Source organism: Cebus imitator, unplaced genomic scaffold (genome assembly GCF_001604975.1).
Source record: "Cebus imitator isolate Cc_AM_T3 unplaced genomic scaffold, Cebus_imitator-1.0 Scaffold77, whole genome shotgun sequence".
Classification (NCBI taxonomy): domain Eukaryota; kingdom Metazoa; phylum Chordata; class Mammalia; order Primates; family Cebidae; genus Cebus; species Cebus imitator.
The window spans coordinates 371,783-394,854 of record NW_016107392.1 but is presented as its reverse complement, the minus strand read 5'-3'; the positions used below and the strand labels follow the sequence as shown (position 1 = coordinate 394,854).

At 39.4% G+C, this 23,072-nt stretch overlaps 1 protein-coding gene and 1 pseudogene across 2 annotated transcripts in view; both read left to right on the top strand.

The window, feature by feature from the left end:
• NUP205 (nucleoporin 205) overlaps nt 1-19,528 on the top strand; it is a 74,421-nt gene extending 54,893 nt beyond the window's left edge. For both annotated transcript variants that reach the window (XM_017532503.2, XM_017532505.2), the window contains exons 34-41: nt 4,786-4,862; nt 7,456-7,584; nt 7,773-7,899; nt 13,725-13,891; nt 15,722-15,845; nt 16,293-16,421; nt 16,978-17,051; nt 19,185-19,528. In XM_017532503.2, the coding sequence (XP_017387992.1) occupies nt 4,786-4,862; nt 7,456-7,584; nt 7,773-7,899; nt 13,725-13,891; nt 15,722-15,845; nt 16,293-16,421; nt 16,978-17,051; nt 19,185-19,337 (980 nt within the window). In that variant the 3' untranslated portion in view covers nt 19,338-19,528. The remainder of the gene's footprint in view (nt 1-4,785; nt 4,863-7,455; nt 7,585-7,772; nt 7,900-13,724; nt 13,892-15,721; nt 15,846-16,292; nt 16,422-16,977; nt 17,052-19,184) is intronic.
• A 1,515-nt stretch (nt 19,529-21,043) lies between these two features.
• On the top strand, nt 21,044-21,796 carry LOC108307221 (annotated as a pseudogene).
• The last annotated feature ends 1,276 nt before the right edge of the window (nt 21,797-23,072 follow it).

The following is a 23,072-nucleotide window of genomic DNA, read 5'->3' as shown; positions in this document are numbered from 1 at the left end:
GCAACCTCCGCCTCCTGGGTTCAAGCAATTCTCCTGCCTCAGCCTCCCAAGTAGCTGGGACTACAGGCACGCACCATCGTGCCCAGCTAATTTTTGTATTTTTAGTAAAGACGAGGTTTCACCTTGTTGACCAGGATGGTCTCGATCTCTTGACCTCGTGATCCACCCGCCTCGGCCTCCCAAAGTGCTGGGATTACAGGCTTGAGCCACCGCGCCCGGCCTCTATTTTTTTTTTTTAAGATATATGTTCATTATAAAAATATTCAAAAAGTTAACTAACACTCAAAATCTTACCACCTAGAAATTACCAAATGTTGACATTTGATAAACAAATTTTCAAACATTGCTCTATGTATATGTACATTTGAGAGAGAGAGGGAGACAGACAAAGGAACAGAGACATAGAGAGGCAATTAGTGAGAATAGGATGACCTTTTACATGCTGTTTTAAAAAACAAATATTTAATTTTACATGAATTTAACAGACAAAAATCTAATTGAAGAGAAATGGAAAGAATTGCCAAATTCCAGACAAATATTTCTTTACTACTAGTGTACATCACCTTTTAAAAGATCACTGTGAGCAAGGAAAAACCATTATGAAACATTATTAAGATATTTTGGTTACTCCCCCTTCTTATAATTTCTTTACTACATGTAAATTTTAGAATCAGTTACTTCCTGATGGGAAAGATGAATTGGTGAGTTCTTTTACACTTCCTCTGCCACCCTCAGATGATGTTTGCTTATATCATTTTAACCTTGTCAGATTTGGTAATATTTACATCTATTATACAACCATAATATCCTCAGCTACTTAGTTTTAGTTGTACATTTACATGAATTCATGGCAGAACCCCAGTTATGTTCCCCACCATGGTGTCACCATTCATGAGTTCTTTCTTTTGATTTATCTCTTGGTATTTTAAATTTGTATTGAGGTTCCTTCTCTCAATAAAAAGCATGCTGTCTCATGTTTCTGAAATTCTCTAATGTTTAAGAATGTCTAAAGGTTGCCTTTGTTCTTGAATGAGAGTACGGCCGATATGATTTTCTTTTGCTTAGAATGTGTAATATAAATGATAGTAGCTGGCATTTATTAAGCATTTATGTGCCAGGTACTGTTTTAAATTCTTGACATGTTAATTGATTGGAAGACACAGCAGTCTTATGAGGTAGAACTGTCATTATCCACATTTTACAGATGAGGAGGCAGAGGCACAGATACGTTAATTTTCCAAAGTCACACAGATAACACTGGGTAGTATAGAGTTTCCCAGGCAGGATGGCTTTTGAATCTGCATACGTAACTACTAGGCTACACTACCTCCATTTTTATGTTGCTTTGGAGAAGTCTGAGGCAACCTCTGAATCCACCCTATAACCCCCAATATTTTTTTTTGTCTGGGCTGTGTCGGTGGCTGAGCCCTCTTGGTTGAGAGAAGCTGAGAGTTGGCCAGGACTGAGTATAGTCGCTGCTGAATTATTTGGAGCTTGTGCTTATTCCAAGGAGATCTCAGAGTCCATTCCACCCAGCCTGTGGAATTCATTCCAGTGTCCTGAGATGATACCAAGTCAGGCCACCCTTCTTGCTTCTACTAAGGTCCTGTAGTGTTGTGGAGTGGAATGTCTAATTTGTTTTTTTTTTTAATTTTTTTTTCCAGGACTTAACTAATTACTCTCAATGAACTTCTGTAAATTGCAGGATTTTCATGAGATTTTTTTTCTCATCAGCACCTATAGCTCCTGCCCATTCTTTTTAATTGACTCCCTGATTTTCCAGTTGTGAGATAGTTAACCAGATCCTTGTTTTATTTGTTTGTTTTTATTTTTATTTTTATTTTTATTGAGACAGGGTCTCACTCTTGTCACCCAGGCTGGAGTGCAAAGCTGCAATCATGGTTCACTGCAGCCTCATTCTACCTGGGTCAAGTGATCCTCCCACCTCAGCCTCTCGATTAAGCAGGACTATAGGCACATGCTGTCACACCAAGCTAATTTTTATTTTTTGTAGAGACAGGGTCTTGCTATGTTGCCCAGGTGTTCTTGAACTCCTGGCCTCAAGCATTCCTCCCACCTCAGTTTCCCAAAGTGTTGGAATTACAGGCATGAGCCACCACACCTGGTCTATTTGTTTTAGAGACTGGGTCTTACTCTGTCACCCAGGCTGGAGTGCAGTGGCACAATCATAGCTGAAACTCCTGAGCTCAAATGATCCTCCTGCCTCAGCCTCCCAAATAGCCGAGAATACAGCATGTACCACCACACCCAATTAGTCCTTTGTTTTGTTATCAGATTCTGTGACATCTTGACTGTTTCCAAGCTTCTTAAAATTTTAAACAGTGTGGCATTTAATAACTTGGTGAATTTGTATGCGTGTACTTATCTATCTCTAGCTATGTATGTACATATGTATTCATATATATTTTTGTACATTTGTTTTTGATTACTTTCTAAATTTTTTGTTGTTGAGACAAGGTCTCCCTGTGTTACCCAGGCTGGTCTCAATCTTCTGGCCTCAAGCAATCCTCCTGCCTCAGCTTTCCAAAGTGTTGGGATTACAGGCGTGAGCCACTGCCTCTGGCCCCATTTTTGTTCATTTGAACTGATAGACTTGATAAATTCCTGGCAGTACTTGATCAGAAATATAAGTGCTTTAAATTTTTGTTAAAAATAATGCCAAATACCCTCCCAATTTTTAAAAAACACTTTTAAACAAGTTATACTCCTGTCAACCCTGCTGTACACAGCACAGCCCTTGGCTTATCCTATAATTTACTATGCACATTTGCCTTAAATGCTCCCATGAGATTGCAGTTCTGTTTGTAACTTTGTATCTCCCATGCTACCTAGCCCACCATCATGTATGTTGTACCTCCACAAATCTTATTAGCAGGTCGGTTTAGTTTCTGTGACTCACAGATACATACATAACATACATGTGTGTGTGATATGTATATATATATTTTTTTAAATTGTATTTTTTCAAGTAAAGATGAGGTCTTGTTATGTTGAGACCATGTGGGTCTCAAACTCCTGGAATCAAGTAGTCCTCCCACCTCAGCCTCCCAACGTGCTGGGAATATAGATGTGAGCAACAATGCCCAACTGGCTCACAGATATTCTGAAAAGTATTTTGGAGTCAAGAGTGACGTACATAGAGTAGTCAGATGGCATTTAACAGAAAGCTCTTATAGAACCTGAGAATTGGAGGTCCTTTTAAATTGCGGCAGCAGTTGATACATAGGGGAAAGTGAACTTTGGAGCAGCAATACTTGGTGCAGAGTTCAGCAAGTTTGAGGACAAAGAGGAACAAGTCTTAGCTTCATGATAGTGTTAGGTACAAAATCCAGGTGTCAAGGAGTTCAGATGGGCAAGGAGGGTGTAAGAATTATAAATACAAGCAGCATCTGAAGAAAAACTTTCAAAAAATTGATACTAACCAAGTTTTTGCTTGGTTTTGTTTTGTTTTGCTTTGAAGTACAAGAAAGACTTGAGCCTATTTTCAAATAGGAAAACTCTTCTGTGGCAGGGTAGATTTTAGTATGGTAGAATTCTGAGAAGGCGATTCTGGGAGCAGACTCTCAGAGGAGTTGAAGGTAAGATGGCATAGGCTCTGGTGAAGCCGTGAGGCACAGGCGAGGTCTAATGAGCCTGCAGGTACCAGATCGTAGGGTTTTCTGTCAGTTTGTATTGAGGACTGAGCTAATCTAAAAAGGGGATGGCTTGTCATTTTGAGGCGAGAAGGATCAGGTTCTTGGTTTTATGTGCTATGGAATCTACGTGGAAGTGAGTACAAAATGAACTAAAGGAATCTGAAAACACATACACAGTTAGAGTGGCTAGGATAGGTTTAGATGGGTGTTCCTTAACATGACTAGTGAAGGAACAAGGAAACAAACTGATGGGGAGAATGACGTGTTAGGGTCACTTGCAGACTCATTAGAAATTGAGACAGGTGGGCTGAGCGCAGTGGCTCACGCCTGTAATGCCAGTGCTTTGGGAGGCCTAGGAGGGTGGATCACACGGTCAGGAGTTCAAGACCAGCCTGGCCACCATAGTGAAACCCCATCTCTACTAAAAATACAAAAATTAGCAAGGCGTGGTGGCACATGCCTGTAATCCCAGCTACTCGGGAGGCTGAGGCAGGAGAATCGCTTGAGCCCAGGAGATGGAGGTTGCACTGAGCTAAGATCATGTCATTGCACTTCTCTCTGGGCAACAGAGCGGGACTCTGTCTCAAAAAAAGAAAGAAAGAAAAATCAAGAGAGGCTATGGCACTATTATAGTGAGTCATTTCTATTTAGGAATTTTGTAATGGGTCCAAACTGAGAAGTTTAATAGAAATGTTTTTGTTTTCTTTGTAAATTGTACCCTGCCTAGGGGAAAAGAAAAATCAAATGATATATATTTAGAGGTGTTAAAAAGAAATGTATTTTATTCTTAGTATTTTATATTCTAAAAACTCCTTTATGGGAAAGTAATTTAGAAAGTTACTTTTATTGTTATAAAAATACGAGATTTTTCTGGAAAACTAAAAATGCCTTTTAAAATCAATTCACTGTACATTTTAGATTGCATATGAATGCACATATGCTGATGCCGTTATTAATATATAAAAGGTACTTACAGTCTTTGTAAAATCATAGTTCTCAACACTTCTATGGCAAGAATATCTGTTCATGTACATGAAGAATATAAAATACTAGAACCTTTCTTCCTAGTTTTTAATGTTTTTGTTTATTATAATACTATATTTTAAAGCATTCTACATTTATTTTATAGGGATATTAAGTGAACTTGATGTTGATGTAAATGAAGGGTCTCTAATGGAGCTACAGGGACATATTGGAAGATTCCAGGTAACTGATTCTTATTTCTTTAAATAGGAGTTATAAGACGTGACAAAATATAACATCCTCCCCATTGTCCTCCGTAGATTTGAGAAACCCCTTTCAACTGTTTTGGTTGATTCTTTGGTATTTCTAAATAATATGCTTATGTTGCTCCTTCTTGATTTTCTAATTTTAGTAATCATGTATTGACTTTCCATTGTTGGGTGATGGGCAGAGATGAGAATTTAGATGTTTTTACTCCTTTTCTTCCGTCATACAATGTATACATTTCCCATAACACCCCCTGAAACTCAATGTAATGATATCATAATTTTGGTTACATTAATATTTAGTGTCACATTATTATGACTGTGTAAATGTCATTTGTGAATAAGCCAGGAGCAAACTGTTTTCCCTACAGTTTTCTTTTTTATTTGCTCGGTTTTTAGGTACTTATTACTAATTTATCCCCAAACTCTTCAGAAGCTCCGTAATCTCCTCTCATTATGTTCTAACGTATTAGTTTGTCAATTAGATATTTTATCAGCCTTTCTGGGAGCCTCTTGGCCTGCTTTGATCTGGCATCTTTACTTTTTTTTTTTTTCTTTTGAGACAGAGTCTTGCTCTGTCACCAGGCTGGAGTGCAGTGGCACGATCTGGGCTCACTGCAACCTCTGCCTCCCACGTTCAAGCGATTCTCCTGCTTCAGCCTCCCGAGGAGCTGCGACTACAGGCACACACCACCATGCCCAGCTGCTTTTTGTATTTTTGGTAGAGACAGGTTTTCACCCTTTTGGTCTTGATTTCCTGACCTCGTAATCTGCCTACCTTGGCCTCCCAAAGTGTTGGTATCACAGGCATGAGCCATCGCAGCTGGCCACATCTTTACTTTTTATTGGCTGCAGAGGATGTACTAACATTTATATCCCATTGTTTTTGATACAACAGTTTTCTTAACTAGTCCTTTTTTCATGAACGATTTTTCAAGATTTCAAAAGAAAAATGCTACTGTTAGCATTTTTGTGTACATATTTTACTCTAGATTAAGGAACACATGGTATGACTGGGGCTGAGAGTATACACATAGTACACACATTTTGACATCATAATTGTCACACAGCTCTCCAGAAAAGATTGTACTCTCACCAACAAAACCCAGATACTTTGGGTTTTTTAAGTCATCTTTCACTGGAATGGAGGAAGACACATTTCTGATGGATCCTTCATAAGGTGATCTTCGGAAATAAGATTGAATGCGTCTATTTTATCTGTTAAGAAGCAGCAAACACACATGTATAAATGTTAAAAATAGATACAACTATTTTGGCAAAATAAGTTTATATTATAGTTTCATCAGTATGTTTTGCCTTATCCTGACTTACTGAGGCCGGGTGGTATGGCTCACCCCTGTAATCCCAGCATTTTGGGAGGCTGAGGTGGGTGGATTGCTTGAGGCCAGGAGTTTGAGACCAGCCTCGGCAAGATAGCTAAACGTCATCTCTACTAAAAATACAAAAATTAGCCAGGCATGGTGGTGTGTGCCTGTAGTCCCAGGTACTTAGGGGGCCTGAGGCACGAGAATTGCTTGAACCCAGAAGACAGAGGTTGCAGTGAGCTGAGATCATACCATTACACTTAAGCCTGGGCACCAGAGTGAGAGACTGTCTCAAAAATAAATAAATAAAATAATAAGACATTTTTATATTAGATATGTGTATCACTCTCTCTATATATCTAAATCTGTATATAGTATTGCCAACTTTTAAAATACATGTTTCATTTAAAATACATATTTTATATGCAGATCATTGTGCTAAGCACTTTAAATATAATACCAGGTCTCAGGGAATCCTGTCATCATTTAAGATAGGAATTGTTATTATCACTTTAGAAATGTGAACATATAGGCTTGAGAAATTAAGTAACTTATTCCAGGTCACTGAGCAAAAAGTTGTGCCTGTTAATGGAACCCATGTCTCTAATTTCAAAGCCATTAGCTAACCTCTAGATATGCTCCCAATATTGAAAAGCATGTCCTTTCTCTTTGAGAACTATGGGAAATATTGTATTCTCAGGTGAGAAGAATTAACATTTGAAGCTGGGGACGTTTGCATTTATCTTCCAAGGCAGTCTGTGTGTTTGTAACCCCTTTACAAAGTCCCTGGGATAACCACAGGAGTAACAGCTTTTAAATTTGTACCTTGGTACACAGAATTATCACAGACATGTTTGTTATAAACCATCTTGTAATTTTTGTAACCTCTCATTTTGCTTCTCTTTGTTTATAAACTTGTGTTTCATTTAATGAGTATCTTCCAAAGAATTAATACATACTTAGATATGATGCAGGAAGTTATTTGGCAAACAGATAATATTGGGATTTACTGCTAAAAAAAAGATACCCTTTTCATCTGTTAGCTATCAATCAAATACCTTTGCAAAAAGTTGAATTTTAATAATGCTTCTTTTAGTTGGCTCAGTTTTAAGTAAGATATTAGATGCTTTAAAGAATGATTCCATTCTCCACTGAGTTTTTCATTTTTCTATCCCTCAAGAAATAGGGGTTACGAATTTTAAATACATTTAACATATATCAACAAGATATCTTTCTCTTTCTTAGCGCCAGTGCTTAGGACTACTAAGTCGCTTCGGTGGCTCTGACAGACTGCGTCAGTTTAAATTTCAAGATGATAATGTGGAGGGAGATAAAGTAAGCAAGAAAGATGAGGTCGAACTGGCTATGCAGCAGGTAAGAGGGGCAAGAATCGTGTGATTTTTGTAAGATTTTTATGTTTTTGGAAAATATTGATAAAAATAACAGATGTGAGTAATTTTACAAATTGATTTATAACTTTGTTCTCCTTCAAATCTCGATTTTCATGTTATTAGAGCATTTTGGGGGCTAATATTTTTGTTACTGCTGTTTTTTGATTATAGATTTGTGCCAATGTAATGGAATATTGCCAGTTGCTCATGTTACAGAGTTCCCCTACCTTCCAGCATGCTGTGTGTCTCTTCACTCCTAGCCTTTCAGAAACAGTTAATAGAGATGGACCGAGGCAAGGTGAGATTAGTTCTTTCATTCTGTACTAAGTTGCTATGGTTATAACATAGCTCTCCAGCTTGGCCCCAGTAAGATGCAGTATTTTCTTTAAGTGTCATTAATGGGAAACATTTTAAACAAGTTTTTAAAGTTGAGTGGGAGATATTATTATTAGACCTATGTATAAGACTGGAGACCTGGAGAGAACAGAGAAATTCAAGATTTACTGAGACTAAATCTAGAGGAGGAGCCATGTGGGGAGCAGATAGCTTTGAATAGCACTTGGGGTCCCAAAGGATCTAAACTGGGGAGTAAGGTGGCTGGGAGAAAAAGATGAAAATAAAACAGACAGTTTTGTATGTTAAATCATGTTAAGCTGAATTCAGTGTCGAAACTGGGTTTTTTATTATAGCTCCAAATTTCTATAACATAACAAAATACAATTTAGATACTAATTAGGCCGACTTGCCCTATGATTCTCTGATGACTAAGTAGGGAATGTTTGAATATGGGGCAGGATAATGGGTAAAGATGTTAGCCTATGGAACACTCAGAAGACAAAGCCCATTAGTACCTTGGTTGGGATGATGGAATTGACTGTTGGTGATTTCAAGAAGTCTTTGTTTGAGATCTGTGAGAAAAATGTCAAATTTTCATCTTCTTCAAGATCTAATTTTCTCTGAAAATTACCTAATCACAAAAAAATGTGTTTAGTAGAATAATAGTATAAAATGACATTATGAAAAATATATTAGTGGCCAGGCACGGTGGCTCATGCCTGGAATCCTAGCACTTTGGGAGGCCAAGGCAGGCGGATTACCTGAGGTCAGGAGTTCAAGACCAGCCTGGCCAACATGGTAAAACCCCCTCTCTACTAAAGATCCCAAAAATAGCTAGGTGTAGTGGTGCACGCCTGTAATTCCAGCTACTCTGGAGGCTGAAGCAGGAGAAATTTGCTTGAACCCAGGAGGTGGAGGTTGTGCTGAGCTGAGATCACGCCATTGCACTCCAGCCCGGGCTACAGAGTGAGACTTCGTCTAAAAAAAAAAAAAAAAAAAAGGATTAAAAAGGATTATAGTTTAACCCAAAGGATTATAAATCATTCTATTATAAAGACCCATGCACACATGTTTATTGCAGCACTGTTTACAATAGCAAAGACTCGGAACCAACCCAAATGCTCATCAGTGGTAAACTGGTGGCACATATACACCATGGAACTATGCAGCCATAAAAAAGAATGAGTTCATGTCCTTTGCAGGGACATGGATGTATCTGGAAGCCACCATTTTCAGGAAACTAATGCAAGAACAGAAAATCAAATACTGCATGTTCTCACTCATAAGTGGATGTTGAACAATGAGAACACATGGACACAAGGAGGGGAACGTCACACACCAGAGCCTGTCGGGTTGGGCGCAAAGGAGAGAGCATTAGGACAAATACCTAATGCACATGGGGCTTAAAACCTAGATGATGGGTTGATAGGTGCAGCAAACCACCATGGCACACATACACCTATGTAACAAACCTACACATTCTCCACATGTATCCCAGATCTTAAAGTAAAAGAAAAATATATTAGTTTAACAACATACAACCTTATCCTATATAAATTATGCTAAGAACTCTGTTAGACAAACTCTATTATAAAATGTCCTAGCTAGTAGTAGTAAATTTGTTGTTGTTGTAATTTACATACAACAAAATTCACCCACTTTAGGTGTACAGTTTGAATACCTTTTGGTAATTATATAAAGTTGGGTAACCATCACCACAACCAAAGTACAGAACAAGTCCCTGTTTCTTAACGATTTCTTCTTCCATTTGATTGTTTCCTTCGACTCTGGCCCAGGCATTTACTATTCTGATTTCTGTCACACAAGGTCTGCCTCTCCTACCCAATACCTGCTTCTGTTTGTTTTATGTCTAGGCCTTTTAGTTTTATGCCATGGAATGGAGAGAAGAGTATTGACTGGTAGGATCTTAGTTTGTCATGTCAAGACAAACTAAGTCCTTAATAGCTAATAAAATGCCTTTATTTAAAGATATTTTAGTGATTCAAAGGGAGTAGTCTTAGGTGACAGGATGTCCTAAAGAATCTTTGGAAGTAGCTACAAAGATTTGTAGTTCTATTTTATGGAATAAAATAGTTAAATTAGACTGGACATGTAAAACAGTTTCTTTGGCTTAAACAAGTTAATTCTACATAGTTCCTGTTTTCTCCTGTATTCCAAAAGTTTGAGCCAGGCATGATGACTGAGCCTGTAATCCCAGCTACCCAGGAGACTGTGGCGGCAGGATCATTTGAGCCCAGAAGTTCTAAGGCTGCAGTGAGCCAAGATCATGCCACTTGCACTCCAGCCTGGGTGACAGAGCGAGACCGTGTTTCTAACCATAACAACAAAAATGTTTGCTTCCAGCAAGATAGAGTAAAAAGGGGCCACTGTGGGAGGATTCCAGTATCTGCATGTCCTCACTGGGATGGGGGGAAAGTTATCCTTCTAGTCCAAGTGGCTCAACCAGTGTGAAAAAAGAGAGGTCATCTGGGCATGGAATGATTGGGAATCCTATCCAAAGACCTGTCACCCAGCAGTAACTTAGAACCTGATTTATCCCCTTTCCATCTGGCAGTTTGAACATGAACATCAGTCTCTTTAACTCTCACAAGGGCTCCTTTATTCCCCCTTGAAACCAACCTTGTAACACGAATTTAACCTGAACATAAGATTTTCAAACAAAAATATAATTTTGTATTCTTTAATATTAATCATGTGCTAATAATGTATCATTGGTAATTATTAAAATTTTATTTAGTTGCTTCTCATTTTGAGCTCATCTTTTACATATCCCGCCATTCTTTGATCTTTAATACTTGAAGGCAAACTCATTGAGTCTTATAAATTGTTATTTTTCCATTTTCTTCTTAGACTCTTTTTAGGGTCAACAACCGTATTTTTCTCTTCCAATTCTAGACATTTGAGTAGGTAGGTTTGTGGTAGGTTTGAGGATAATTAATTATAAAGAAGCAGTTTAACCCAGTGTTAAGAACATAGACTAATGACAAACTACCTGGATTTGAATCCCAGTTTTCCAAATAACTTACTGGCGATTTTGGAAAAGTTAAACACTCTCTTTGTGCCTTAGTTTTCTTATTTGTAAAATGGAAGCAAGATAAGCCCTCCTCCGAAGAATTACTGTAAGGATTAAATGTGTTAATATATATAAACTGCTTTAGAATAGCACCTGGCACTTAATACTACATAATGTGAGCAATTATTTTCATTATTGTTACCATCATGTAGTATATTTATTATTACTTATGATGCAGGGACTCTTTTATAGCGCTTATACTTCCTAGACCTCATAGTCTGTCCTGTAGAATCTGTTCCTGTAGTGTAATTTTTCACAGGTCATCCTTGTTTTATGCAACTATTTTATTTTATTTTTATTTTTGAGTCAGAGTCTCACTCTTGTCCCCCAGGCTGAGTGCAGTGGCATGATCTTGGCTCATTGCAACCTCCACCTCCTGGGCTTAAGTGATTTTTATGCCTCAGCCTCCTGAGAAGCTGAGACCGCAGGCATGCACCACCATGCCCGGCTAACTTTTGTATTTTTAGTACAGATAGAGTTTCGCCTTGTTGGTCAGACTGGTCTCAAATGCCCGACCTCAAGTGATTCACCTGCCTTGGCCTCCCAAAGTGTTGGGATTACAGGCGAGAGCCACTGCGCCTGGCCATTTTATGCAAACCTGATAGCCTCTGAATGTGCAAATATTTTCTAGACTTGGGCAAGTTAGTATGGTGAGAACTCCTGAAATGCTTTGGAATCTTCCAAGCATTCACCCATCCTTCTTGTGGATATCTTATTTTGTGGATATCTTCCTACCACGGTAGAGATCACACAAATGTTATCTGGGGACCAGGATACCTAATTTCACTAGGAGAAGGCTCTCTATATCAATGTATTGTGACAACTGTCATGTTTTTGCTGTAGACTAGAAGAGAATACCTGGCAAACTGAATTTGTCTAGGATGTCCTAGTTGGTGGCAGCATCCACACACAAGGGACTCTTCTGTCTCTTTCCCTCTATATAAAGATCTATGGAGTTGGCTGGGTGCAGTGGCTCACACCTGTAATCCCAGCACTTTGGGAAGCCAAGGCAGGTGCATTGCTTGAGCCCAGAAGGTAGAGACCAGTCTGGGCAACATGGCGAACCCCCATTTCTACGGAAAATACAAAAAGTTATCTGGGTGTTTTGGTGTTCATCTGTAATCCTAGCCACTTGGGAGGCTGAGTTGGGAGGATCACCGGAGCCCTGGAGATTAGGGCTGTAGTGATCCCTGTTTGTGCCACTGCACTCCAGCCTGGGTGACAAAGTGAGATCCTGTCTCAAAAGAAAAAGAAAAAGAGAAGGAGGGAGGGAGGGAGGGAGAAAGGGAAGGAAGGAAAGGAAGGAAAAGAAGAAAGAAAGAAGGAAGGAAGGAGGGAAGGAAGGGAAAGGGAGGAAGGGAAGGAAGGAAAATATCTATGAGTCTGACTTTAGAGCAAAGTTAAGGGAGTTGATAGTAAAGAAAAAGCATGGCACTTTGGGTCATTAAACAAAGATTATCTCCCAGTAGAACTTGAAATTGCCACAGTGTTGGGCCAGGTGCGGTGGCTTACACCTGTAATCCCAACACTTTGGGAGGCTGAGGCGGGCGGATCACCTGAGGTCAGGAGTTCAAGACCAGCCTGGCCAACATGGTGAAACCCCGTCTCTACTAAAAACACAAAAATTAGCCAGGTATGGTGGCGCGTGCCTGTAATTCCAGCTACTTGGGAGGCTGAGACAGAAGAATCTCTTGAATCCAAGAGGCGGAGGTTGCAGTGAGCCAAGATTGTGCCACTGTACTCCAGCCTGGATGACAGAATGAGACTCCTTTTCAAAAAAAAAAAAAAAAAAGATATTGCCACAGTGTTTCCAAGAAATCCCTTAGTCACTAGAGGAAATTGCTCGAATTGCCCTACACAAACTATCTTCTCTGGGATGATTTTTTTCTTTTCTGTAGAGAGGGTGTCTCTGTTGCCCCAGGCTGGTCTTGAACTCCTGGCCTCAAGCCATTCGCAGCCTTCCAAAGTGTTGTGATTACAGGCGTGAGCCCCCGTGCCTGGCCTAGGATAATATTGTTATTGCTTTCTAGTTTTCCCTCTGCAAACAGCTTTTATGACATCCCACTGTTCCTTTGCGCCTTCATTAGCCAGTCGCCAGGTAAAAGGCAGGTCATTTTGTTTTTACTACTCCAATGTAGTTGTGGTAGCTTGTTAAAGTTGAAATCCATTTATATTTTTTGAATATTTCAGTTAGTATTTTTGTCTCTTTGAAAGAATGACTTTGAGCTGGCAATTCAGTAACCAGAAAGATGCAGACTAGAAATGAATCTATACAGCTAGAGCCATCGGGCAAGGCAGGAAGTACTCACTCAGTGTTAAGAAACCCCAAAATTGTGTATATTGTTTGTTTATTTGGAGCGGGGTGTGTGTGTGTGTGTGTGTGTGTGTAAGGTTGATACTTTGAATTCTCAAAGAAATCTTTGCCTAATAAATGGTAGGCTCTGTTAGTGTGCATCAGTCAGATTTCTTTATTTTCACGGGATCTCTAGCTTTATGTATGTACCTGATTACAGTGGCTTCTAACCATTTGTTCTTTAAACTATCAATGGTATTTAAAAGTAATCTTGGATTGGTTTTAATGATAGTTTACATGTCCTTAAATTCTGGGGCATCCCTTGTTTTAAAATAGGTCATTTGAAATTCATATGAAATGCTTATAAAGGAACATTGTTTTATGTCATCACCTCTATTAGATACCCAAGCTCCAGTGGTTCCATACTGGCGCCTGCCTGGTTTAGGCATTATTGTCTACCTGCTGAAACAGAGTGCTAATGATTTCTTCAGCTATTACGACAGTCATCGACAGAGTGTCAGCAAGCTACAAAATGTAGAGCAGCTTCCCCCAGATGAGATAAAAGAGGTATGAATCTTTTTTTTTTTCTTGAGACAGAGTCTCACTCTGTCGCCAGGTGCTAGGCTGGAGTGCAGTGGCACAATCTTGGCTCATTGCAACCTCCGCCTCCCGGGTTCAAGCAATTCTCCTGCCTCAGCCTCCCGAGTAGCTGGGACTACAGGCGCACGCCACCATGCCCAGCTAATTTTTTGTATATTTAGTAGAGACAGGGTTTCACCATGTTGGCCAGGATGGTCTCGATCTCTTGACCTCATGATCCGCCCGCCTCGGCCTCCCAAAGTGCTGGGATTACAGGCTTGAGCCACCGCACCCAGCCAAGAGGTATGAATCTTATCATGAGCTGTGGGGACTTGAGAAATCATTGCTGTTACTAGGGCCAGGGTACTGGTCTCAGACTGAGTAAAGACAGTATACAGTATGACTAAAGGAATTGGAATGATTCTTCTGTGTGATTTGAAGAAAACTCTTTTGTCATAGCAGCAGCCTTATAAGCATAGAAATTCTTGACTGAAAAACAGGGAAGTGTAGCACCTGTTAAAGAAAATAGAAAGGCAGCTGGGCTTTGAATGAAGAGTTTTGGGTCATTTATATTCTAAAATCTGTGTGCTGAGAAAGGCTTCTGTTGCAGACTTTTTTTAAAAAATAGAACTTAGGTAAATGTTTCTGTGCCTTCAGCACCTTCAATATCTGTTTAGCGAATTTTTCAAACACATGGGATAGCATATGAGACTTGACTCTCTTCCCTCAGTGACCCAGAATTGTTCCCTGTACCTACTGTATTAATAGCTAAAGATGCTGAATTACCTGGATTGCTACTAAGTAGCTTGCTGCCTTTTCCATTTGGCACAGCTGAATGTAAGGCATCTCTTGGCCAGTTCCTGAGGCATTGCCGAAGCTTCCTGCTGTCCTGTGGCAGCCTGGATATTGAGCCATTTTGTCATTCCTGGTTTGCACCAAGCTTTCTAAAAATTTTAGTCCATTCCTACTTCCTCTGCCATTTTTCTGGTAATCTCAGGGGACATTTATTGAGTGTTTACGACATGCCAGGCCCTGAACTACATGTTCTACCTGAACACATGGGCAGATACTGTTTCTATTCTTATTTCTCATGTGAGGAAACTGAGGCACGGAAGACTTGCATAACTTCCCCAAAGGCATGTAGCTGGCAGGAACAGGGTGAGGCAAGAGTCAATGGCTGGGTTTAGGTAACTCCTGAAATTTTGTGGGTTTAGGACTCCTGGCAGCCCTTTCTCTAATGTGCAGCTTATCAGTGATGCTTGTACTTGCAAGAGGAATTGCATCGTCATCATGAAGTGTGTGGCATTCCATCAGCCTCACTTCAGTATGCCTTCCGTGGAACCCAGTGTCGGAACGTTAGCTGGAACCACTGTGCTCTGTGTGTGCCACGTTGAGAAGTGGTGATGGGAGCTTTGGTTGATGATCATATTTTAGTTACGCTCTAGGAGTCTACCTTGTATTTTTTGCAGAAGATACCTAACAACTGGCTCCATGGGATTGTGATAGCTACTGCTTGAAAACCCTGTCATTTTGTCTTGCTTTATTTTAATGTGATAGGAAATTCAGGGTTGCATCAGCAGATTGCAAATGTATTTCAGGGAGACTTTTTCAAAAGGCAGCACATAAATGTTCATTTGTGAATCTGCTTCTTGGCTCTCATTTTTAAAAATTGCTAGCTTCTTAGATATAAACTTATCTGCAAGGATGTTTAAAGTTGAGTGTTTTTCATAGCATTTACCACGGTGACCTGCTGATAGTTTTTCATTAAAATTTTTGTTCCAGTTGATGTCATTCTAATACCACATTTGTTTCTTCTAGTTATGTCAGTCTGTGATGCCTGCTGGTGTTGATAAAATCTCCACTGCCCAGAAATATGTTCTAGCAAGACGGCGCCTGGTGAAGGTGATCAACAATCGAGCTAAACTGCTTTCCCTTTGTTCTTGTATCCTTTATGAAATCATGCACTTGAATGGTGACCTTGAAATGTAGGAACTGTTCACTTATTCTCACATTATTTGGGCACTAAAACCAGGTGGAAGGAGATACAAACTTAATTTTTCCCAGTAAATGCCTAATGTATTTCTAAATCATTGTTTTTGCTTATATTTTAGAATAGCTGGTAATACTGATAATATAAACAGGCACTTTCTGTCAGGGGAGAAGGTAAGGACGTGAGACTGCTGGCACAGCATCCATGGTCCCCACCTCCTTCCTCCCAGCACACCTTGCTGCTTCCTTTTGAGAAGCCTTCAGTGGGATCCTGTCTGTTAGACTGAGGCTGTGGGTACCTCATTAAATGAGTGCAGTCTCCTTTTTTCTCCTCCTCAGAAACTGGTTTGTAAAAAATATTTGATGAGATTATGTTCCTTTAATCTGAGCTCTGGTGTAGTTATCATAGAGACCTGCCTATTCATTCTTTGGCGCCATCTGGAGTACTACTTGTTACATTGCATGCCCACGGATTCTCAAGATTCCTTATTTGCCTCGAGAACCTTGTTTAAAAGCAGAAGACTTCAAGGTAAACTTTATGCTAAAAATTAATGAACCATAAATATCTATTAGTGCTTTGAAAAGCTAGTAACATTTTTATTTATGTTTGTTTCCAGATTACTTTAGAGTGAATTGGGTGAATCAAGAGCTAGTCACTAGATGAAGTTATTTCTTTGCATTTTAATTTCTGTTCACAGGACATTGAGCTGAGCATAAGAGTATTCTAGAGCCTGCTCATCAGCTGTTCCTCGGCTCCTTGCTGCAGTTAGGGGCTGACCCAGCTCTAGAAAAATGGAGTAGGTCTGCCATGATGCAGATTCTAATTGCTGGAGTGGGCCTTTGTGGCTGATGGGCGTGTTTTGGTTCCCTTAGGTGGAAAGAAATAGAGAAAAGCTGAGAACCCTGGTCTGGACTAGTGAAATGTTTCCTAGGGGCTTTCATTTGCTAAAAGTTGAAAATTGAGTTCCTAATCTTGAGCCATGTTTTTCATGGTGCTTTTGTTATTGTTCATTGTCATCGGGTTCCTCTACTGTGTGGGAGATGTGTACTTGCACAGCTGGTATGACTCTGTTTTTTATCTCTAGATTCCTTCGGCTCAGAAACCAATTTAGATTTTAGAAGTGGGCTGGCTATAGTGAGCCAACATGATTTAGACCAGGTAAGGTTCTATTCTCATATTCTTTTATTTTTCTTTATTAAGGTAAAAGGGCTGGGCGTGTTGACTCCTGATAATCCCAGCATTTTGGGAGGCTGAGATGGAGGATTTTGAGCCCAGGGGTTTGAGACCAGCCTGGGCAACAGAGTGAGACCTCATTTCTTTAAAAAAAAAAAAAAAAAATTGCATAGTGTGGTGGCATGCACCTGTAGTCCTAGCTACCACTACCTGGGAGGCTTAGGTGGGAGAATCACCTGAGCCTGGGAGATTGAGACTGCAGTGATCTATATGATTGCACCACTGCACTACAGCCTGGGCAACAGAGCAAGACCTTATCTCCAATAAATGAATGAATGAAGCAAGACCTTGTCTCCAATTAATAAATGAATGAATGAATGAATGTGAGTAAGTAAAAGGGAAAGCCTGGTATGTTAATAAGATTATAATTTTCAGGGTTGCTTATAGAGACCTGGTTTGAACTCTAGCTTGACCATTTTAACAGCTATTTGACTTTGAACAACTTAACTTCTGAGCCTCCATTATTTCATCTAAGAAATACAAGGGATGATTCAATCTCAAAGGGTTTTGTCAGAATTAAGTGAGGTTTCATGTATGTGAAGCTGCTTATATTGTACCTAGAACACGGCAAGTGTTTTGTAATTGGTAGGTATTATCATCTGGAAACTCCTTCTGTCTTTTGATTAGCTTTGGGGTACAAAGTATCACTCAGCACTTATTTTTCAGAAAATAATTTAATGGTGAGATTGAGAGCAGCCAATACAAATCCTGCGGTAGTAGACCATAATGCACAGCACTGTGCTCTTACTAACCTGTTGCTCAGTAGTGTTGGAATGAATGAGAAGCATTCTAAAAACAATTAAAATGAAAACCTCATATGAAACTAATAGCAAAGTCATGCTCCTAACAAAGCAGGTATCAGGGTGTGTGATATTAGGGAAAATGAATTACAGCTAGATCTTCTCCTAGCCATCCGAATGTCCTTAGCCATGATTTGATAAAGCCTCTGCTCCTCCCTAATCCCTCTTTTTTGCTATTTTTCTTGAAACAAGATTGGGAATGAAAGGTGCAGTTTACAGCAACCTCCAAAGCACACCTAGTTAGATGTCATGGATACCACGCTCCCATCCTAGTCCAGACTACATTTGCCCTTTAGCGACTTTATGAAAGGAATTTGTTTTGTGGCTAGGCTTGTTTAGGGGAACTAGTGTTAATCGAGGCCATGTGCAAAATTAGCCAAAGACGACTATCCAGAAGTCTTTGTTTGTTTGTTTGTTTTGTCTAAGAGACAAGGTCTCACTCTGTTGCCCAGGCTGGCATGCAGTGGTGTGACCGCTGTTCACTGCAGCCTCATTCTCCTGCCTCCTGAATAGCTAGGACAACAAAAATAAATATATGTTGAAGTAATAACTGTTGCTATTTCATTTAGATTGGCCTGTGAAAAAGCTAGAAAAAAAAATGCAGGATTAATAATTTATCCTTGTGCTGTGATTTTAATGCAAAACTGAAAACAGGCAGACCCATCTAATTTTGTACTTAATTTCAGTCTTTCAGTATAACATCAGAAAGATCCATCTGAAATTACATACGCATTCTAGAATATATATGAATTCTAAAGCATATACCAGGTTTATCCCCACATTAATATTTTTTGAAAACAAAAGCATGCAAGTGAGTTTTTTAAATTGCAAAATGAAATCAAAAGTAAAGCTGCTTTCCCACCTCACCCCCCTTCCTTCCCCACATCCTTAATCCCTCCTTCCTTCCCTCTCTTCCACTCTTACTGACTTCTTGTATGGCCCTTTAGGAAATGTTTTTGTGTGTATGTTAGTATATCAGCATCAGCATCAACATTTGTTGCTTTTTAAAGCAGGTGTTTAAATTTATACAAGAAAAGAAAGCAGGAAAAACATGATAATTATACCAGAATATTCTAAGGTAGAAAATATGAATGTTTAGTTAATTTAGTAACACATTACAAAAATTCAAAAGTATTTTATATTAAAAAAACCACATTACGAAAATTCTAAGGTTTTAAATTGGAAGACATAGAATAAAATAAATATTTGAGACAATTTTAACAATGAAATGCCTTTAATTCTTTAATGTCACCTCTAGCTTCAGGCTGATGCAATCAACGCTTTTGGAGAATCACTACAAAAGAAACTTCTGGACATTGAAGGATTATATTCAAAAGTTCGATCTCGATATAGTTTCATACAGGCTCTTGTTAGACGTATCCGTGGCCTATTGAGGACATCAAGGAACTGAGAGCCCGTGCTTATGCTCTTCTATGAAAGAGATGAATTGGGGAGAACTGTCTCCTTTTTATAGGTTAGTTTCTTTCTAAATTATGACCAAAAATATTTTGCTATTTCTTTCTTTGTATATGGACATCTTTTCTGTAAACTTCTTTGCCTGGTTCCATCCTCACTAGTGAAAAATAAATACTTTTTAACAAACAAAACAAATGTATGGCTAATCTTTTGATCTTTTATCTAGAAAATAATCAGCATTATCAAGATTCTAACAAATAAACCAACAGTGGTGGTTTTCACCTAGAGATATTATTCTGAATGCCAAATTAAAGGCATAGCCTGAAAATTCTATTTTTTTCACTCTTTGTACCTACATTACACTATTGTAATATTCAGGGTTACTAACCTACAGCCATGCTCTTATAGTGTACTCAGTATTATGAAAATGTATTATAGAAACGTCTGAAAAAGTCAAGTTCTTTCCTAAAATTATTAAGCTTTTTCTTTTCTTTTCTGCATGTAAGTTGACAATACAGTTGTCCCTTGGTATCTAGGGGGGACTGGTTCCAGGGCTCCCACAGATACCAAAACCTATGTTTTATATGCATGTTCCTCATATAAAATGGCGTAGTGTTTGCATATAATATAGATACATCCTACTTTAAGTCATTTCCAGATTATTTATAATACCTCATACAATGTAAATTCTACATAAATAGTTGTTATACTATGTTTTAAAATTTGTATTATTTTTTACTGTTATATTGGGTTTTTCTCCCCCTGAATATTTGTGATCTGTGGTTGGTTAAATCTGCAGATGTTGAACCTGGGGATATGGAGAACTGACTCAACAATAATTTGCATTTATTCCTTAGAAATGAATGTGAAATTTCTTTAATTATCTGCCAATATTTCTCATGTAATTAATATGATGGTTATCCCTAGGACAAAACATTTACATAATCACCACTCTATTTCTTACCCAGTTGTTTTCATGTTTAAGTAACTACATCATCTGAAACTGCAAATTTCCATTGCCAGCCAGCAATTATTTCTGCCTAATACATAGGCGAGACTGCTGAGAGGAGAAAGTATTCACTTTCATGTAGTAACAGAATAAACACTATAATACTATAGAATAAAATTGATAGTTATTCTGTAGTATTATAGTTTTTTTTTTTTTTTTTGGAGACAGGGTCTCACTGTGTTTCCCAGGCTGGAGTGCAGTAGCATGATCTTGGCTCACTGCAACCTCCGCCTCCTGGGCTCAAGTGACTCTCCTGCCTCAGCCTCCCAATAGCTGGGATTACAGGCATGTACTACCATGCCCAGCTAATGTATTTTTAGTAGAGACGGGGTTTCACTATGTTAGCCAGGCTGATCTTGAATTCCTGATCTCAAGTTATCTGGCCGCCTCAGCCTCCCAAAGTGCTGGGATTACAGGTGTGAGCCATTGCACCTGGCCTTCAAGCATCATTTTAAAACAGCTTTGGCTTAGAGAAAGTTATGGTGTCAGGTTTAAAAAAAGAAAAACATAAAGGCTTTGTCAGTTACAAAAAATTACAATTAATTTTGTAATTAATTTCCTGCCCACCAGTTATAAACATTATCTTTAGCTGGAAAACATTGTTAGTAAATAGAAGTCCTGGATGTGAAAGAATAAATAAATGGATCCAAAATGTAGTCATAGTGCATATTGCTCCACTGGTCAGGTATGTGATTATCTCTATCTTCTGGAGCACAGGCATGAACTTAGAAATAATTAGCAAAGAGCCTGGGCATGAAATCAAAGCATTTTATAAACCTCTGAAGTATGAAGCCTTCTTAAGAGGCAAGACATACAGCTAAATTTGGAACTGAGAGTTTGGGAGTGAGGAGGTGGTTCTTGCTCGTGTTTTGTGTGAGTAAGAGCGAGTGAGTGTGTGTGTAGGCAGGGGACTCTGATTCTTGTCAGTGACTTCCTCAGACCCTTCTGCCCTGCCTCCTCTTCTGGCTGCTGCTGCAGTGGCTGCTCCCTGGGCTGTAGGAAATGAGTGATCATGATGACATCGAGGTGGAGAGTGACAAGAAACAACTGAGATTTCAATCTGCAGCTGACAAACGAGCCTATCATAATGCACTGGAATGAAATCATAGGGACCACATCAAAGACAACTTTCAGTTTGTGGGACTCAGCCCCGTCACTCTAAGGAAAGAAGGCATCCTGGGCCCAAATCCTAGACAAAGCCACAGAGTACATCCAGCATCTGCAAAGGGAAAACCACACGCCAGTGAGATATTGATGACCTCAGCGTCAGAATGCTCTTCTGAAGAAGCAAGTCCATGCACCGAAGGGGAGGTCAAGTGCCCAGCTGCAAGTCAACTGTTCCTCCTCAGACAGCATCCTCTGCAGCAATGCCAAGGGCAGCACGGCCTCTGCCTTTGATGGGGGCTCCGGCTCCAGCTCAGAGTTGGAGCCTGAAGAGCCCTGAAGTAGGAAGAAACTCCAGATGGAAGCCAGCTGAGTTACTCGGGGCAGGCCAGCAATTAACACTATCTCCATCATCCTCCTTTCTGTTTCCTCAGAACCATTTCAGAGACGATTTTTCTCTTTCTCCCTTAAAAATTAAAAAAAATATATTTTATGTAAAAACTCTTGGGGCCTGGTGCAGTGGCTCACACCTAATCCCAGCACGTTGGGAGGCTGAGGCGGGCAGATCACTTGAAGTCAAGAGTTCGAGCCCAGCCCGGCCAACATAATGAAACCCTGTCTCTACTAAAATTACAAAAATTAGCCTGGCCTCAATAACATTCAGGACATAGGCATAGGCAAGGACTTCATGACTAAAACACCAAAAGCATTGGCAACAAAAGCCAAAATAGATCAATGGGATCTAATTAAACTTAAGAGCTTCTGCACAGCAAAAGAAACAATCATTAGAGTGAACCAGCAACCAGCAGAATGGGAAAAAATTTTTGCAAATCTACCCATTTGACAAAGGGCTAATATCCATAATCTACAAAGAACTAAAGGAGATTTACAAGAAATAAACCCATTCAAAAGTGGGAGAAGGATATGAACAGACACTTTTCAAAAGAAGACATTTATGAGGCCAACAGACATGAAAAAATGCTCCTTATCACTGGTCATTAGAGAAATGCAAATCAAAACCACATTGAGATACTATTTCATGCCAGTTAGAATGGCAATCATTAAAAAATCTGGAGACAACAAATGCTGGAGAGGATGTGGAGAAATAGGAACACTTTTACACTTGTTAGTGGGAGTGTAAATTAGTTCAACCATTGTGGAAGACAGTGTGGCAATTCCTCAAGGATCTAGAAATAGAAATTCTATTTGACCCAGCAATTCCATTACTGGGTATATACCCAAAGTATTATAAATCATTCTATTATAAACACACATGCACACGTATGTTCATTGTGGCACTGTTTACAATAGCAAAGACCTGGAATCAACCCAAACGCCCACTGATGATAGACTGGGCAAAGAAAATATGGCACGTATACACCATGGAATACTATGCAGCCATAAAAAAGGATGAGTTCATATTCTTTGTTGGGACATGGATGAATCTGGAAACCATCATTGTCAGCAAACTGACACAAGAACAGAAAACCAAACACCGCATGTTCTCACTCATAGGTCGGTGTTGAACAATGAGAACACAGGCACAGCGAGGTGAACATCACACACTGCTGGTGTCTGTTGCGGGGTAGGGGGTTAGGGGAGGGACAGTGGGGGGTG